Source organism: Heptranchias perlo, chromosome 6, assembly GCF_035084215.1.
Source record: "Heptranchias perlo isolate sHepPer1 chromosome 6, sHepPer1.hap1, whole genome shotgun sequence".
Taxonomy (NCBI): Eukaryota; Metazoa; Chordata; class Chondrichthyes; order Hexanchiformes; family Hexanchidae; genus Heptranchias; species Heptranchias perlo.
Window position 1 is genome coordinate 103,673,983 of NC_090330.1, and position 20,418 is coordinate 103,694,400.

Consider the following 20,418-nt stretch of genomic DNA (forward strand, 5'->3'; position numbering starts at 1 on the left):
CATTGGTCCAAAACAAGAGCTTAGACATTTCAATTGTTGTATGTCAGGTCTGGCGGTAACGTAAACTGAGAGTGATTCAAAGCAAATAACTGTTATGAACTCAACATACTTTCAGATTGTCCAAGCTAAATACTCTGTTATCACTTAAAACGTTCTACTGGTCATGTGTGCACAAGAATCCGATAGAACTACCATCATACAGTATAAATTTGTCATTTTTTCATCTTATAATTTTGATATAATAGTGAAAAAAGAAGCAAAGGAGAGAGAAAGAGGTCGTCAAAAAGGCCATACTCGGCAGAGAAAGAGAGTGGGGCTGAAAATCCACAACGTACACTTCCCGCTGTAAATGCCAGCATGCGCCCACATGGGCTCTCCATTGCTGACCCTGCCAAAGTTAATAGGGTCAGGGAGAGTTCCCCTACTCTCCATACCACTAACAAGCACCCATGACGTTAGGGGTGCATCTACAGCACCTGCCTTGATCCAGAGACTGCAAACGGTGATGGAAGAGGCTGGGCTTGGGAGGGAGGCGCTGCCCCTCCATCTCAAACAAAAAAACACAAACAAAAAATAACCCCATTATCCTCCTTTGTAATTATTTTAAGAAATTCTTCAACGGTACAGGGCATGATCCCAGCCTCGATCCCCAGGTGGGGCACCTATGCACCTTCTGGTGACCTTGTATACCTGGTCCTATCAGTGGTACCACCCTCAATGATGTGCTGAGAACATAAGAAATAGGAACAGGAGTAGGCCATATACAGCCCCTCGAGCCTGCTCCGCCATTCAATAAGATCATGGCTGGGGAAGTGGGAAATCCCAGCATTGGAAGTCCCAGTCCCTAACTCCACCTCCTCCTAAGTCTCTGGCCTTGTAAAGGGCTGATGGAGGCTCTGTGACTTACAAGGCCCTGTGGATTCCCCAATGTAATGCAAGGATTCAGCATACCTAGGTCCTGGGCTAATTTCTAGCTCTTCAAGGTGCTGTTGTTCCCCTCCCTTTCAAAACCGCTGTCCTCACCCATTTTCTGAAAAAACTCACCCTCAACCCCTCTGTGCTAGCAAAGTATCACCCCATCTCCAACCTTACTTTCCGCGCCAAAGTCCTTGAACATGTCGTTGCCTCCCAATTCCGTGCCCCTTTTGTCCCCACAACTCCATGTTTGAATCTCTCCAATTGGGTTTTCACCCCCGCCACAGCACTGAAACGGCCCCAATCAAAGTGACAAATCACAAATTACATCCTCTGTGATTGTGACTATGGTACATTATGCCTTCTCATCCTTCTCGACCTCTCTGCAGCCTTTGACACTGGTTAAAACCTTGCTTTTTGACCAAACTTTCTGTCACAGTACTAAATTTTAAATTTTTACATTTTTTTCTTCCTTTTCCTTTCTGTCTCTTTAGTTTCCTCTCTCTCTTCATGCAATCTTTCTTTCCCTCTCTTTGGGCCCGATATTAGCACCCGCTATCGGATGCGTTCCTGGCGGCGGGGGGGTGGGGGGTGGGCTCCGACCCGCCCACTTCCGGGTTCCCCACAGACGCGCTGATGTGCGCACGCAGCCCCCGCATGTGGGACTCCCACAGGCAATTAAAGCCAGCGGGGTGCCACTTAACAGTATTTATTCTGCTATTTCAGGTCGTTAACAGACCTGATTAAGGGAATATTTCAGGAGGGGTGGGATTTTAGAAACAACTTGGACTGTTTCCCGTACTGGGGGAAACAGTCCTAGTTGAAATGGACGTGTTGCAGCCATCAGCCTGTGGCAGCTGCAAAGGTCCATTTGACAGGTGGTGGTGGGGGGGAGGGAGACCCTCACTCATTGCAGGAGGCCACTCTGTCACTTTGGACAAATGTTGGCCTCCACCACCCTCCTCCCAGCAATCAAATTCACAAACTTGCACTCTTACCCCAGGGTCCAGACACATGTACCTACCTTGCGGACCCCCTCAGATGTACATCTTCCGGATGGGGGCCACCATAGCTGCAGTCATGACCTCCTCGCAGGGCGAACAGCATCACCAGTCTCGCTGTCCACGCCGTCCACCTCTGACATGTGGAGCTCCACAAGACAGTGCTGTGACACATCCACCTGTAGAGCAGGAGGGAGGGCAACCGCAGAGAGAGATGCTTCGCAGAGGGCACTACCCTCGCCACAGGGTCCACAGACCGAGGCTCAGCTTCCTGGACCTCTCTGAGCAGCAGTGCACATGGAGGCTCAGAGTCACTCGACATGTAGTCGTGGACATCTGCAGCCTCCTTCATGCCGAGCTGCTCCCGGCTGGCCTGAGCACCATCTTCTTACCTGTCGCTGTCAAAGTCACCACTGCCCTCAACAACTTCTCCTCCACATCCTTCCAGGGTGCAACCGGGGACATCACCGACGTCTCTCAGTCGTCTGCACAAAAGAGCCCTGCAAATACACCTACACCCACTCTGCAGTGACACAATGGGTGGCATCAGGTGTGGGTCTTCATTGTGATCCACAGGAAAGGGCATTATTGCACAAACCAGACAAGATTCGCAAAGACGTGGCAGTAGTGATGCCAATATAATATGTGATGTGAGTTGGTCAGAAATTAAATATAAGTAAAAACCATGACAAACCCTCAAACACCCTTGTGCATCCCCTTCATGCTCACGACACGTTTGCCTTACCCTTCCTACTACACATATGTGATGCATGCCCTGTGGCTGCAGCACAGGTAGTGGCAGGTTGAGTGAGGCTGACCGTGAAGGAGATGCATGAGAGGGTGAGTATGAGATAGAGCCATGAGATTGTATGAGGATTGGGTTGAGTGGTAGTGGTGGGATGAATACTGGCGAGGTGAGTAAGTGCAGATAAGATGAGGATGAGGTTTGAGTGGGTATGAGGGGTGATGTGACAGAGTAGTGTTGGCAGTGCAGAAGGAGATGTGGGGTGGGGGCGGTGATGTGGCAGACGGAGTGTAGGGGAATGAGAATGTGTACTCACTTTGGCTGACCTACTTAGGTCATTGCAGCGCCTCCTGCACTGTATGCAGGTGCGCGATATGTTGGTGGTGCAGGTGACCTCCTCTACCACCTCGAGCCAGGCCTTCTTGATGGCAGAGGCAGGCCGCTTCCTCCCGCCCACCGGGGGGGAAGATCTCTGTCCTCCCTCTCCTCCTCACCCCATCTAATGATACCTGGAGTGAGGCATCATTAACCTGGGAGCAGCCTTCCCCCTGGGCTGCTCCATGGTGTAATTTTTCCTATTTGTTGCAGCATCGGTCAGTGGAGGACTGCCCCTTTAAATAGAGCTCCTCCAGCTGACGGACCTTACTGCGCATGCGCAGCCCGCCCGACGCGCAGCTCAGCAGCGGGGAACCCAGAAGACCAGGTAAGTGGATCCAATTAGGCTGCGATCGCGCACGGGGCAGACTGATTTCACCGGGCGGGTTACCCACGCGCCCAGTCGCCCCCCCCTCCCCGCCGCGAACCCGCAGCCCTCCTAATTTCGAGCCCTGTATTTCTCTTTCTGCACCTGTTTTGACTCTAATTCACCCTATCTCCATCTCCATCCTTCCTCTGTTTCTTTCACAATCCTTAAATTTCATTGGTTACGGAGATAGACTGTTGCTCCCGTTGTTCGCTAATGTCCCCGATGTCCCGTTCTCCTTATCGTGCAGTTATCAGCTTGCACTTCCAACAACTTGCAGTGAAAAACATTTTCGAGCTGAAGAGTGAAGGAAAAAGTCTAAATAATGAGGCTAGCTGCGAGATGCCCTGTTCCAGCAAAATCTGGGCCATTTTTTCTTAACAAGTCCTCAATAAGATTTATTTCTCTTCACTTTCATTATCTACAAATCTGCATTGTATGTGTGGAGGTATCATTTTAGGTGATAATGATGCAGTGTCAAGGGAATCTATGAAAACAAGCTGGTTTTGGCACCAATTTCGATGCTGCAGTTTTCCCACAACAGTTTACATCATGAGGAAAATATACTCCCAGGTGGGTAATAATTGAAGTTGTTTTTTACTGTTCTGGAGTGATGAATGTCCTGATTTTGTTAGGAACCGCAGGTGGGTGAAACAAAGTTGGAAACATTTTGCAGTTGTTATTGGACTACACAGCCCTAAAATGGTTCTTAAGCCTAGCTTCAAGGCACCTTTAGTTTCTCTAATTTATGTAACTATTTATCTTTCACAAGCGGTACATTAAATAGCATGTTTGGAAATCCATGAAAGTTTAAGTAAAGTATAAAGTATGCTGGTCTTTTAGAGCCAGAGTAGCGTGTGAAAAAGTGTGCCTTGATATACAAGTGAAGGCTGGGGTTAGTGGGATTAAAGAGAACTGCACATTTAGAGTTTGCAGAGATTGGGGAAGGGAACTTATGGTAAGGGAGAATTGATTGTTTTTGTAACAAAAGGTTTGTTAATGAGGTTGCTCTAATGAATAGGGAAATTCTTTCTAATCCAGTGGAAGGAAATAGTATTACCACTGAAACAATGTTAGCATAGAAAGATAATACAAAATATGTTACTGTGAGAAGGGCAGGAAGTGAGGTTATAACAGGTGTTAATAATATCACTAATGGTATAGTCTACAATTACAACTATTGATTAAATGTTTATATGTTACAATTTATACCGTGAAAGTTCCTTTACCTGAAAGTTTCCCTGTTAAAGGTTTTTTGTTCAGTACAGGAAAGAAGATGACAGAAAACAGCCCTCTCTGATGATGCCATGTCTGAGATTCTATGATTCTATGAAACTTCTATGATTCTATAGTTACATGGGTAAGATGGGTATAGAGGGATATGGGTCAAGTGCAGGCAATTGGGACTAGCTTAGTGGTATAAACTGGGCGACATGGACATGTTGGGCCGAAGGGCCTGTTTCCATGTTGTAAACTTCTATGATTCAAAGCTATTCTGTCAATTGCCATGGATCCACAGTGTACCATTTTGATGCAGCATTGTCAGGGCCACTGGCTTACTGCGACTCAATACATCAAACTCTGCTTTATTACGCAGAACACCATGAATATTACTGATCCTTTCCAAAATGCATTACATAATTCCCAAATGTTTATAATGTGGGCCATTGGTTTTTGGTGGTTGAATAAATCAAATTCTCTTTTTTATTACATGTGTGTCCATTATTTTTACTGATGCTTTGCAAATTGCATTCCATGATTCCATCCTTTTTAAAATCACAAACCTTGATAGTTAGTATAACCTCACTCAAATTTCTATACTCTGATATAGCTGTCTTTAACCCAACACAAGGATCAGGGCTATGAAGAATTTAGATTCATGTAAATAGATAAATGCAACAATTTTTATTTGGCATAAATGTGCACATTGTATTTCTCTCAATCCCTCAAAGAGATTTTTGAGAAAAAATTAAAGAACAAATGCTAGTCTCAGCCCTTCAACTCTGCTCCAAACATATTTGATTTCTACATTTCCAAAAAGGCAAATAATGTTCTGAATGATCTTAAATGTAATATTAAACTTCTGCTAATTGTGTGGATTTGATAATAGATGAGAAAAGTACTGTTGCCCTTTAAAATGTTGGCTAATCAGAAATAAGTGTTTTGGTTGTGAGTTGACTTTTATCCAAATTAAAACAAGTGAAATAAAATATTATAAAATAGTGCTGTTAACACACTTCTACATTTGCTTTTAGCCAGCTTTGTACTAACTTTATGATTAAATCCCTTTTTTCTGGATTCACCTACTAGAGAGAGAGTCATTCCCTATCTACCTTGCCAATTCCCTTCTTTATTTTAAATATCTCAATCCCATCGCACTTTAACCTCTCACGAAATTCCAGAAAGTGGGGCCTAGGTGGCTGAAGGCAAGGCTTCCAATTTCCTTTTTTTAAAATGTATTCATTCATGGGATGTGGGCGTCGCTGGCGAGGCCGGCATTTATTGCCCATCCCTATTTGCCCTTGAGAAGGTGGTAGTGAGCCGCCATCTTGAACCACTGCAGTCCGTCTGGTGAAGGTTCTCCCACAGTGCTGTTAGGAAGGGAGTGCCAGGATTTTGACCCAGCGACGATGAAGGAATGCCGATATATTTCCAAGTCGGGATGGTGTGTGTCTTGGAGGGGAACGTGCAGGTGGTGTTGTTCCCATGTGCCTGCTGCTCTTGTCCTTCTAGGTGGTGGAGGTCGCGGGTTTGGGAGGTGCTGCAGTGCATCCTGTGGATGGTACACACTGCAGCCACTGTGCGCCGGTGGTGAAGGGAGTGAATGTTTAGGGTGGTGGATGGGGTGCCAATCAAGTGGGCTGCTTTATCTTGGATGGTGTCGAGCTTCTTGAGTGTTGTTGGAGCTGCACTCATCCAAGCAAGTGGAGAGTATTCCATCACACTCCTGACTTGTGCCTTGTAGATGGTGGAAAGGCTTTGGGGAGTCAAAAGGTGAGTCACTCGCCGCAGAATACCCAGCCTCTGACCTGCTCTCATAGCCACAGTATTTATATGGCTGGTCCAGTTAAGTTTCTGGTCAATGGTGACCCCCAGGATGTTGATGGTGGGGGATTCAGCGATGGAAATGCCGTTGAATGTCAAGGGGAGGTGGTTAGACTCTCTCCTTTTGTTGAACCCATTCAAATTGAGTGCTATCACTACACTTGTTCACCAGTGTAATAACAATGCAGGATATAATAGCAGTGCGATTGCTTAAATCAAGAATTAAAATTGAGGGACAGTCAGAAAAGGGAGATCACTGTCTTCAGACTATATCCACATTCACCATTCCATCTATTTAACAATGACCATGTGCAAGATTGTAGTTCAGTAGCTGATGGTTAACGTTCAGATTAAACCATTCTGTAAGATTTAAATACATGTTTTCAGCTTTGCAAACGATAGTGGATGAGAATTATCATCTTTAGAAGGAAAAAGAAATAAGGGAAAGAAAAAGTTGTAAACAATTAGGAACCTAAAAAAAGTAATTATTGAAATAGTAAAAAAAAATGAGAGAATACATTGAACATTAGAAGAAAGGCTAGTGCTTTGAAAGCTTATTGCTTGGTTTGTTTTGTTTGTGCCTTGCCAAAATGGGATTGGAGTGCCCATAATTGTAACAGATTAATCTTACAAGCTTTTCGGATGACTGCTGAAAATGTAAATTTGGCACTGCTTCGAACCTGAACCTGACTAGCCACTGCTCGCAAGGAAAAGATGATGGATGTTATGAGCCATTATTTATAGGGTAGCTTTCAAACATCTCAGTGGACATTTGTTTTGGTGATGAAGTGGCTATTATACAATTGTCTTACTAAATTGATAACCGTGTGATAAGTTAGTGGTGGTTAGTAACCACTTTAGCAGCAGAAGAGAATTCCTCCGAGGCTCTGAAGTCTGGCCTGTTAGTTTCATTTGATTTACGATTAATAAAGGTGCCTCAAGCTCCCTGTAGAGAATCACAAAAAAACAGCACTGCTACCTGACCCTTGTTTTTTTGTATAAAATTAGTAACTGAATATTATTCAACTGCATTTACATCTCTTGGCAACTTATACCCATATTTTTTGCAGTTTTTTTCACCAAGTTCAAAAGGGTACTTATGTCAATAGGAATGATTAGTTATTCAACATGGATATACTGGGCTTTCAACCCTGATCGTAAAATCGCTGTTGTGGCCATGAATCTCAAATGAAGATACATTTCAATGGACTCATTCTTACCAGAAATGGTGTGAGGGATTTCAATCTGCAACTGATGCAGATATATAAAATTATGTGACAAGAGATGACTGAAATGGACTGCATTGATCCTCGACATTTCTCCGACAGGAGTCAGAAAACAGGAGTCAGAAAAAGAAATCCTATTCCAATATCCTAGCATAAATAATTCAACAAGCAGAGACTTTGGAAACCAATTAAATGTAATAGAATTTTCCTGCTCACTTTGTAAGAATGGTTCCCTGAAGGCAAGCCTGGTAATTACAGGGAAAGTAAGGCTGACCTTAGATGGGACAGTCTTTCCTTGCAGGCCTTTGTTTTGGAAATAGCATCATTTATCATCTTTGTAATGCCTTGAGTGAAGCCCATATTGAGGGCATTCATTTTGACATTTTTCTTATTAAATTTGGAACATACTGTCACAGGAATAACTGATACAACCCTGTCTCATTTGTCCTTTATATTTTACTGCATATTACATGACTGTGTACTTTTTAACTCAAAGAAGTTATCTCCCAACTTCCTAACTTACGCAATGTGGCACCATCTGCCGATGGTCAGCTTAAGACTTTAAAACGGTATTTTGTTAAGAACTGATAGTTATGTAAGAATTACATCTTATCAATAAAGATCCAGTGGAAACTTTAAATGAACTGTGGAATAAAATTTCACAGTGTGACTAGGTAAGGACTTACAATAATTCCACTTTATAAATTATAATATACATCATTATTATTGGTGTAACTCAAGACAGAACTGGGGCACAAAAACTGTAAGAAACAGTTTTGTTTTAAATTGAAACGGAATAACAAGTTGATACAAAAAATCTACACAGTGTTACTTCTCACATGGTTCATACTTCCTGTCCACTCCGTCAACAGATTTCTGTGTTTTTCAGGTGTTGCAGTGCTGGAAGGACCGATGTATGCAGTAGGTGGTCACGATGGTTGGAGTTACCTAAACACGGTAGAAAGATGGGATCCACAAGCACGCCAGTGGGCCTATGTGGCCAGTATGTCCATTGCTAGAAGCACAGTGGGAGTGGCAGCATTAAATGGCAAGTGAGTAGGGCATACGCTTTTAAGAGTATATTCCAACCTGAACACGTTGTCCCAGTAACACTAGCTCGCTGACTGATATTGTGTGTTGGATCAATACTATACTGGTGAAAATGAAATAAAATGATTGCGATGTGATAAAGCTTATTGGCTGATGGTGGTACATGATGATCCAGAGTTAAATCAAAGGGGGAGGAAAGAAAACCTCAGATGGATATTTTTATTACCCAGTCCTCCACATGTATAATTAAAGCAGTCAGGTATGTGTCTTTTATGGATACCCTGGATCCCTAACAACCCTTGGAGTTTCCGCAAGGGGTTTTTGGACCTTCCTTCTGCCCAAATAAGGCTAGTGGACAAGGCCAGAGGGCGGAGTCTGAAGACGGGAGCTTGGGAGGAGCCTGAAACAGCACTGGCGGCTATTTTGCCAAATGAGACCAGCGGAGGGGATCCCAGCTGAATCCGCCTGGTTTGCAGCTCCACAGAGTTTTTTTACTTTTTTTATTACAGAGAGGAATTGGGCCTCCTTTATGCTTCGCAAGGTTAGGCCTTCTGCTTCCTCACTCCTTGTGAAATTCCCAGGTGGTGACATGAAAATCCACTGGAAAATTTGAATTTGACAATTAGTGTTCGTCCTGCCGTACAAAGTGGTATTTCGAGCCTCCAAATAGGATAGTCAAAAGTCTGGTTCTTTCGCATTGTATCATCTGATGATCAGCTGGTATTTGTGCAGACAAGAACAGGATCTTGATCCATTTTATGCTGTCATTTTCTTTTTATGCGTGCATGGGATGTGGGTGTCGCTGGCAACGCCAGCATTTATTGCACATCCCTAAATGCCCTTGAGAAGGTGGTGGTGAGCCGCCTTCTTGAACCGCTGCAGTCCGTGTGGTGAAGTTTCTCCCACAGTGCTGTTAGGAAGGGAGTTCCAGGATTTTGACCCAGCGACGATGAAGGAACGGCGATATATTTCCAAGTCGGGATGGTGTGTGACTTGGAGGGGAACGTGCAGGTGGTGTTGTTCCCATGTGCCTGCTGCCCTTGTCCTTCTAGGTGGTAGTGGTCTCAGGTTTGGGAGGTGCTGTCGAAGAAGCCTTGGCGAGTTGTTGCAGTGCATCCTGTGGATGGTGCACACTGCAGCTAAGGTGTGCCGGTGGTGAAGGGAGTGAATGTTTAGGGTGGTGGATGTGGTGCCAATCAAGCGGGCTGCTTTGTCGAGCTTCTTGAGTGTTGTTGGAGCTGCACTCATTCAGGCAACTGGAGAGTATTCCATCGCACTCCTGACTTGTGCCTTGTAGATGGTGGAAAGGCTTTGGGGATTCAGGAGGCGAGTCAGTCGCTGCAGAATACCCAGCCTCTGACCTGCTCGTGTAGCCACAGTATTTATGTGGCTGGTCCAGTTAAGATTCTGGTCAATGGTGACCCTCAGGATGTCGATGGTGGGGGATTTGGCAATGATAATACCGTTGAATGTCAAGGGGAGGTGGTTAGACTCTCTTGTTGGAGATAGTCATTGCCTGGCACTTGTCTGGCACGAATGTTACTTGCCACTTATCAGCCCAAGCCTGAATGTTGTCCAGGTCTTGCTGCATGCGGGCATGGACTGCCTCATTATCTGAAGGATTGTGAATGGAACTGAACACTGTGCAATCATCAGCGAGCATCCCCATTTCTGACCTTATGATGGAGGGAAGGTCATTGATGAAGCAGCTGAAGAGGGTTGGGCCTAGGACACTGCCCTGAGGAACTCCTGCAGCAGTGTCCTGGGGCTGAGATAATTGGCCTCCAACAACCACTACCATCTTCCTTTGTGCTAGGCATGACTCCAGCCACTGGAGAGTTTTCCCCCTGATTCCCATTGACTTCAATTTTACTCGGGCTCCTTGGTGCCACACTCGGTCAAATGCTGCCTTGATGTCAAGGGCAGTCACTCTCGCCTCACCTCTGGAATTCAGCTCTTTTGACCATGTTTGGACCAAGGCTGTAATGAGGTCTGGAGCCGAGTGGTCCTGGCGGAACCCAAACTTTGGATCGGTGAGCAGGTTATCGGTGAGTAAGTACCACTTGATAGTACTGTTGATGACACCTTCCATCACTTTGCTGATGATTGAGAGTAGACTGATGGAGTGGTAATTGGCCGGATTGGATTTGTTCTGCTTTTTGTGGACAGGACATACCTGGGCAATTTTCCACATTGTCAGGTAGATGCCAGTGTTGTAGCTGTACTGGAACAGTTTGGCTGGAGGCGTTGCTAGTTTTGGAGCACGAGTCTTCAGCACGACAGCTGGGATGTTGTCGGGGCCCATAGCCTTTGTTTTATCCAGTGCATTCAGCCGTTTCTTGATATCACCTGGAGTGAATCGAATTGGCTGAAGACTGGCTTCTGTGATGGTGGGGATATCGGGAGGAGGCCACGATGGATCATCCACTCAGCACTTCTGTCTGAAGATGATTGCAATCGCTTCAGCCTTGTCTCTTGCATTCACGTGCTGGACTCTGCCATCATTGAGGATGGGGATGTTTACACAACCTCCTCATCCTGTTAGTTGTTTAATTGTCCACCACCATTCACGACTGGATGTGGCAGGACTGCAGAGCTTTGATCTGATCCAGTGGTTGTGGAATCGCTTAGCTCTGTCTATAGCATTTTGCTTCTGCTGTTTAGCATGCATGTATTCCTGTGTTGTAGCTTCACCAGGTTGGCACCTCATTTTTAGGTACGCCTGGTGCTGCTCCTGGCATGCTCTTCTACACTCCTCATTGAACCAGGGTTGATCCCCTGGCTTGTTGGTAATGGTAAAGTGAGGAATATTCCGGGCCATGAAGTTACAGATTGTGCTGGAATACAATTCTGCTGCTGCTGATGGCCCACAGCGCCTTATGGATGCCCAATTTTGAGCTGCTAGATCTGTTCTGAATCTATCCCATTTAGTACGGTGGTAGTGCCACACAACACGTTGGGTGGTGTTCTCAGTGTGAAGACTGGACTTTGTCTCCACAAAGACTGTGCAGTGGTCACTCCTACCAATATTGTTATGGACAGATGCATCTGCGACAGGTAGATTGGTGAGGATGAGGTCAAGTACGTTTTCCCCTCATGTTGGTTCGCTCACCACCTGCCGCAGGCCCAGTCTGGCAGCTATGTCCTTCAGGGCTCGGCCGGCTCAGCCAACTCGGTCAGTAGTGGTGCTACCGAGCCACTCTTAGTGATGGACATTAAAGTCTCCCACCCAGAGTACATTCTGTGCCTTTGCTACCCTCAGTGCTTCCTCCAAGTTGTGGTCAACATGAAGGAGGACTGATTCATTAGCTGAGATAGGGCGGTAGGTGGTAATCAGCAGGAGGTTTCCTTGCCCATGTTTGACCTGATGCCATGAGACTTCATGGGGTCTGGAGTCGATGTTGAGGACTCCCAGGGCCACTCCCTCCTGACTGCATATCACTGTACCGCCACCTCTGGTACATGGCAGAAACCCTGTACCCTAAAGTGATAACTAATGCCTCTGTTGTGCCCAGTTATGTTCTTGCCCATATAAAGTGTGCACCCAAGGTTGCTAGTTGCTGCAGAATAGGGGGGGTCACAGCATTCAAAGAGTGCTGCATATAGATACACCACTATTCCTGGCCCAGTCACTCAGACCTGGAGACTGTACTGCTGTTAGTGACTGGGATTGATTTTTTTATTGCAAGTAATTTGTATTCTGTAATTATCCTCCTCTCACTGCATTTTGCTGGAGAAATCACCCGGCTTTTATCGGGAGAACTTACTGTAGTTTAGGTCATGAGTTTTGTTTGCTGCAGTTCGTAGAGACTCTTTTAAAATAGACTCTGTAAATAGACTTTGTTTGCTGTAAAATAGACTGTTTGCTGTAAGTCCTGCCCCGCCTCCAAATCATTGGCGGACACTGTGGTGTCAATAGACACTGTGTTCAAAGAGACAGGCAGGTATTTTATGATGATTCTCAGAAAGCTTCTTTCTTTGCAGATATTTTTCTTGTTTTCTTTTCTTCCTGTCAACAACTGCTTTGCCACCTAGCTTCATGCCTTTTGTTGTAAGGTTGCTATTTACCTCCATTCCACTAACTGTACAGCACCCATTCTTTGGTACCACCACACCAGAATATACAGGACCAGATACTCTTCCAGTTGTCCCAAAAACAAGGCTTGTGCAGGCAGTGCTTTAAAAAGGAACTCATTAAAGTTAATGTAAGCAGTAAAACAGTATTAGAAAAGATAATGGCACTAAAGACTGACGAATTGGCAGGACAAGATGGTTTGCACCCCAGGGTTTAAAGCAAGTAGGTGAGGAAATTGCAGATGATTTTCTGATAATCTTCTAAAGCTCTCCTGATTCAGCAATTGCCCTTTTAGATTGGAAAAATGCAAATGTAACAATTATTTAAGAAAGATGAGAGAGAGAAACCAGGAAATTATAGACTTGTGAGTCTAACATCTGTTGTGGGGAAGTTATTGAAATCTATAATTAGGGACAGAGTGATTGAGCACTTAGAGAAGCTTGAGTTGATTAGAGAGTACCAACAAGGATTTATAACGGGTAGGTCATGGCTAGCAAACCTAATTGAATTTTTTGAGGAAATAACTAAAGTAGTAGACAGGGGAATGTCTATGGATGTAGTTTATATAGACTTTCAGAAGACATTTGATAAGGTTCCACATAACAGACTGTTAGCTAAAATTAAAGCTCATGGAATTGAAGGCAAATTATTGACCTGGTTAGGAGATTCGTTAGGCAATAGAAGACAGAGAATAGGTAAAATGGGTATGTACTTAAATTGGTGTCCCACACAAATCTGTATCTGGGGCATTAACTATTCATTATATTTATTAATGACTTAAATAACACAATAGAGAGCCATATATCCAAATTTGCCGATGACACAAAGAATGATGGCATAGTAAATAGTGTAGATGGGACCATAAAAATACAAAGAGACGTTGATAGATTAAGTGAGTGGGAAAAACTGTGGCAGATGGATTTCAATGCATGTGAGTGTGAGGTCATCTATTTTGGACCAAAAAAGGATAGATCCGAGTATTTTTTAAATGATAAGCAGCTAGGAACAATGGAGGTCCAAAGAGTTTTTGGGGTCCATATACACACATCACTAAAATGTATTAATCAGGTACAAAAAATAATCAAATAGGTTAATGAAATGTTGGCCTTTATAACAAAAGGGCTACAATATAACGGGGCTACAGTTATACAAAGCCCTGTTGAGACCACATCTGGAGTATTGTGTACAGTTCTGGGCACCGCATCTTAAAAAGGATATATTGGTCTTGGAAAGGAGTGCAGCGCAGATTCACTAGAATGTTACCAGGGCTCCAAGGTTAAATTAAGAGGAGAGATTACATAAACTAGGCTTGTAATCTCTGAAAATAGAAGATTAAGGGGTGATTTGATTGAGGTTTTTAGGATTTTGAAAGGGTAGAGAGAAACTTTTTCTGCTAATGGGGGAGCCTAGGACAAGGAGACATAACCTTAAAATCAGAGCCAGGCCATTAAGGAGAGCAGATAGGAAACACTTCTTCACACAAAAGGCGGTAGAAATGTGGAATTCTCTCCCACAAAAGGCAGTAGACACTAGCTCAATTAATAATTTTAAATCTGAGATTGATAGATTGTTGCTGGCCAAGGGTATTAAGGGATATGGAGCCAAGGCAGGTGGATGGAGTTAGGATACAGATCAGCCATGATCTCATTGAATGACGGTACAGGCTTGAGGGGCTGAATGGCCTACTCCTGTTCCTATACTCCCTCAGTGGATTATGCCACATGCTGCAAACTGAGCTAAAGCCCATCTCTGCTACAAGCATAGATCTGCCTTTCCCATGGACAACTGGTACTAGTCTGACAGGTCAGGGTGGCAGGATTCCCAAGAGTGCACCCACGTAGCCAAGTGTGCTCCCTTAATCTATGCAGGAAAGTACTGCGCTCCCTAAAATATCCAGCTCATTTGCAATTAGCAGCACCTCATGCATTTCCTTGGCGCATCTGCCTTGGTGTGTTCATTTTAAGGCAATCCAGCATGACAGCATTAGCCCACCCTGGAAGGGAAGTCTCAGTGTGTCCTGTGGGAGATCAGGGCTAACCTCTGCAGCAATGGCTGATGTCACCAGTTTCCCAGGATACCAGTAAACTGATGTCAATGCAGCCACTGCAGTCGTCGTAGGGCACACCAATGGTATATTGAAGGTAGACTTCAGGTGCCTGGATTGGTCTGCAATATAACAAAAGAAAGAATTTGCATTTATATAGTGTTTTTCACAACCTCAGGATGCCCCAAGACGCTTCACAACCAATGAAGTACTTTTTGAAATGTGGTCACCGTTGACATGTAGAGAAATGCAGCAGCCAATCTGTATACAGCAAGGTTCCACAAACAGCAATGAAATAAATGGCCAGATAATCTGTTTTTGTGATGTTGGTTGAGGGACATAGGTTGGCCAGGACACTGGGGAGAACTCCCCTGCTCTTTGAAAAGTGCCTTGGGATCTTTTACATCGAGCTTGGATGGCACACAGGGCCTCAGTTTAATAAATCATCTGAATGATGCCACCTCTGACAGTGCAACTCTCCCTCAGTACTGCACTGAAATGTTAGCCTCGCTTATGTGATTATGTGTCTGGAGTGGGGCTTGAACCCACAACCTTACGAATCATAGGCGAGGGTGATACTACTGAGCCACAGCTGACGCCCGTTTCCTATAGTCCAGGAAAGCAGACTTAATGGCACCAACAGGATCATGACGCCCTGTCTCATGGTTGTCTGCAACTGTTTGCTCTGAAGCTGGAAGAGACAGCCATCTTCACTCTGGTACTCGGACCTCAACATCGACATTCTGACCATCCATGGAAGAAACAGAGTTCTCTTCATGGACGTTTCCTCTGCAAATGTGCGCACAGCTGACTCAAGCTCCCGGGTAGACTACAGTTGGCTCCGGGTCCGACAACACCTCGATTTTAAAATTCTCATCCTTGTTTTCAAATCCCTCCATGGCCTCGCCCCCTCCCTCTCTCTGTAACCTCCTCCAGCCCTACAACCCTCCGAGATCTCTGTGCTCCTCCAATTCTTGCCTCTTGCGCGTCCCCAATTTTCATCGCTCCACCATTGGCGGTCATGCCTTCAGCTGCCTAGGCCCTAAGCTCTGGAATTCCCTCCATACACCTCTCTGCCTCTCTACCTCTCTCTCCTCCTTTAAGATGCTCTTTAAAACCAAGCTCTTTGACCAAGCTTTAGGCCATCTGTCCTAATAGCTCCTTATGTGGCTCAGTGTCAAATTTTGACTGATAATGCTCCTGTGAAACACCTTGGGATATTTTACTACATTAAAGGCGCTATTTAATGCAAGTTGTTGTTGCAATGCTGTGATCCAGCTGTCAGGATACTGCAAATGCAGGTAATGGATTTCTCCATTAGATCTACCATCTATGGCACCATCTGCAATGCTTGTGCATGCCTTTGTCACTCTGCAAACGTCCTTCTTTCAAAAGCAGGACCTTGATTGATTTGGAACGGCATTCCACGCCGGGGCAGACGGTGGGTAGAAGTCCTGCCTTGCTGCATTTAGGGAGTAGAGCAGTGCTCCAGGAATTTTGGCTTCCAGAGTCGGCAATCGAGGTTTTGATTCCTGGTCTGTGGTGAGTTAGGTGATCTCAGCCAGTGCAGCAGCTGCGGGTGCTACAATTGTTAGCATTACCTCTGAGTTAGGATGGGGAAAAATCAGCCAGGATTTCCAGCCATGACTGCTACTTAGCAATTCTGCTGGAAAGTGGGCATGTGGGTGTCGGGTGAGAACAGGAACAGGATGGCCCCATGGCCACATAATCTGTCGACATTCCCTGCTTCAGCCCAGACAGGAAGAATAAACCACTTGGGTAAGGCAGCAGAAAGAAAGAAATACTTGCATTTATATAGTGCCTTGCACAACCTCAGGACTCCGAGAGTGCTTTACAGCCAATTAAGTACTTTTTTTTGTTGAAGTGTAGTCATTGTTGGAATGTAGGAAACACAGTGCACAGCAATGTGATAATGACCAAATAATCTGTTTTTAGTGGTGTTGGTTGAGGGATAAATGTTGGGCAGGACACCGGGGATAACTTCTCTGCTCTTCTTCGAAATAGTGCCATGGAATCTTTTACGTCCACCTGAGAGGGTGGACAGGTCCTCGGTTTAACGTCTCATCCGAGAGATGGCACCTCCGACAGTGCATTGCTCCCTCAGTACTGCACTGGGAGTGTCAGCCTGGATTTTGTGCTCAGGTCTCTGGGGTGGGACACTGAACCCACAAACTCTTGACTCAGAACCATATCGTGAACTGCATCGCGATTCAGCATTTTTAGAAAAAGGAGAAAAGGGTAGATTAATTATAGTTCTGGTGCCTAGATGAGAAAAGAGAAGTGAACAATTAGCATATGATCGCTTACAGTGGGGGAGAGGTTCGACCTAAAACAACACACCTTAATACAAACTGATCTGTCGTATCTGGTTAACAGAATGGGTTTACACAGAAAACCTATTCTTTTCCACAATCTTTAATGCATCCGTATTTTAGGCAGCTGTAGATGACGCGATAGGGATCTCCAGTGCACAGAGGTAATATTCACAGTTAATATGAAGAATAATAGAAAGCCCTGTTTGGGTTGGGAGGGTCAGCTTACTATAATCGAATTTTCCTAACTCAAAATGTTCACTCCTCTTGATTTAGTTGCCTATTTATGATTACACTTGCATCTCTTTAATTACAGGGAAGGCAATTTGCAATGAGAAACAACACGAGACAATATTTGGTGAGAAAAGTGTCTCACTAAAAAATCAATAGGAGAATTTATATGAAATAATCTAGTAACTCAAGCATTCCTTGTTTTAAAAAAAAGCCTCTTGGGAGTTTTCTGACTTGAATTCCAATTTTGGGCATTACTGAAATGCAGGATTTACCAAACATTAATTAGTTTCTGTGGGAGCTAGTAACTGGATTGTAACCAAAACATAGTTATACATGTATTCCTGCTTGAATATTAGTCAACCTCCTGTGGCAAGTAAATAAAGTCAGGCTGATGTTCATTGTATCTTAAATACAGCAACAGTAGAATAAAAAACAAAGTGAGACAATTGCAGGTTGCTGCTTCCCAGCAATCTCTCCTCCTTTACACTTTCCCCCAAAAAAGGGAAAATCCAAATATTGGTCACAAACAGGTGTCGAAGGATTCGGAATGAAAGTGCATTCTTAGGGATAAGTGTGATTTGGCACACCGGACGTAGAGCTTCACACAACGAGAACGCATTTCGGGAATTCGGGCATGGAGGTTAGCTTGCCTGATTTGCCCCCACTTGGACTTGAGCACAAAATCGAGGCTGACACTCCAGTGCAGTACTGAGGGAGTGCTGCATAGTTGGAGGTGCGGTCTTTTGGCTGAGCCATTAAACCGAGGCCTAATTGTTTCCAGAATCCGGTACTAAGATACAGAAAAACACAAGTATCTGTCGTCAAAAAGAAAAGCCGCATCATGGGAACACTGGCTCCCATGTTTGTGATAGTAAGTCCAAAAAGACTAATTCTTCTAGATAATGCCCTGTTTGACACTGACAAATCTTGCTATTGCAAATTCAAATCACGCCATGAGAGCTGATAAATGCTACAAATATTAATTCAAGATCAAAGCCCAAATTTACATAAATAAAACAACAGCTGTATCTCTTGATCACCTCATTGTAGGTCACGCACCCATCTTGTCTTTAATACCTTTCCCAAGGATCCCTGCTTATTCATTTAAGTGATCCTTTGATTAACCTTCTTTCAGCCTATTGATCTCCAGAATGTATTAACATTTTAAACTATACTAATGAAAGCTGCTAAACTTTCATGCTCAAATCAATCTCAGAATGTTCAACTGGAAGGTGAATTTGACTTGTTACCAGAATTGTATAAGCCCAACAAATTATAGTGATTGAAAAGTTTCTTTTCTTCTTTGTATTGGCTACGCTGTGTAGTTTCTGCGATTCTGGTATGATTCTACGATTCCTGATCTTTTTGTCTGTCCTACATTCGTACCTTTCTCAAGCTAGTAGTGCCTCCACAAATGACTATTTGCTCCTGGTCATACACTAAGAATACTGCTAGATTTTGGTACCATTCCCTTCTACATAGACTTTTAAATTTCCCTGTTGTCACTGTGCAAAAGAAGCTGCTTTTCACATCACAGGGGAAGCTGAGATAGCCCTGCCTCCAAGTAACATCCCTGCATGTGCAGGAGTAAGCAGAATGCTGATGAGTTAGACTGGGTAAAAGAGGAACAGTCGGGTGAGAGAATAAATAGGTCCAGAGGGAGACAGATTGAGCAGGAGAGGGAGAAGTGGCAAATTTTATGAGAGAAAGGCAGAAGAAAGAATATCAGGTTTTGATGAGGTAGATAGAGAAAAACCATTTCTATTGGCATGAGGGACCAGAGGACACAGATTTAAGATAATTGGCAAAAAAGCCAGGGAGAGATGAGAATTTTTTTTTAACTCAGCGAGTTGTTATGGTATGGGAATGCACTGCCTCAAAGGAAATCATGGTTCTACAAACTGGAATTAATATAAGGAAGCAGAGTATTCTAAACTATGATAAATTTGTGCTCATTTACAAGTTCTGAATATTTTTTTCCTGATTAGGACAGGTACTCCAGCTTAAAGAGTCCACTCTCGTGAATTCTTGCCTATTTGTTGTTTCCTTGATCACCATCATCTGGTGGTAGCAGATTCAGTAATAGCTTTCAAAAGGGAATGGATATATACATAAAAAGGAAACATCAGCAGGGCCATGGGGAAAGAGCAGGGGAGTGGGACTATTTGGTAGCTCTTTCAGAAAGCCGGCACAGGCACGACGGGCCGAATGGCCTCCTTCTGTGCTGTACGATTCCATAAAGAGAGATCAAGTGGAAGCAGGACAGGAGAGCAATAGGGGAAGCATACTGGGCTAATTTTTTGCTCTATTCTGTAAAATCTGGCACCACTTACGCAGAAGGATGTTCAGATGGGGTGGTGTTATAGAGACAAACAAAGATAGATGTGCAGTTGTACAGAAGGTTATGTCTTGCGATCTACAATAAAAGAATCTCGAACCTTTCTTTTAGTCTCTCAGCAGAGTAATTGGCCTGGGAAAGGCTTCCTGTATTAGAAGAGTGAATGTTGAATCTTGCAGGAATTGCCTACGAATCAGGGATTATTGTCAAGTGGAAGCCTGACTGGTGATTACAAGGCTGTGGATTTGTGCAATAGAATTGTGCAGTGAACATCTATGTACGGACTATCACAGATAAAATCACTATAAAATCATCTGGTTGTTGATATTGGTGTTTTTGTTGCCATTTAACAAACTTTTCCAAGAAATGCTATGTGAATCTGATGTCGTGTTTGTAGCTGAAAGTGCGGACTGGTTAGTACAATAGGGAAGTGATTAAAAATAAATGAATTACTCTCAAAACACCGGGGATAATAATGAATTAGAAACAGGTTTTTAGTGATACAGAAATCATTTTGAAATGGTTTCTGAGTGCACCACAGTCATAAACAAACAGGAAATATGATATTATAAGTATAGAAGCTGATATAAAACTAATCACATGAAACAGACTTGCATTTTCAGTTTTCTGCAGTTCTATTCTTCTTCAGTGCATATCTGATTTGACTATA

General features: G+C 44.0%; 1 protein-coding gene across 1 annotated transcript in view; it reads left to right on the forward strand.

The window, feature by feature from the left end:
• Positions 1 to 20,418, forward strand: part of LOC137322595 (kelch-like protein 1) — a 279,032-nt gene that overhangs the window by 243,946 nt on the left and 14,668 nt on the right. Inside the window, exon 8 of the mRNA XM_067985502.1 lies at positions 8,564 to 8,726. Within this exon, the coding sequence (XP_067841603.1) occupies positions 8,564 to 8,726 (163 nt within the window). The remainder of the gene's footprint in view (positions 1 to 8,563; positions 8,727 to 20,418) is intronic.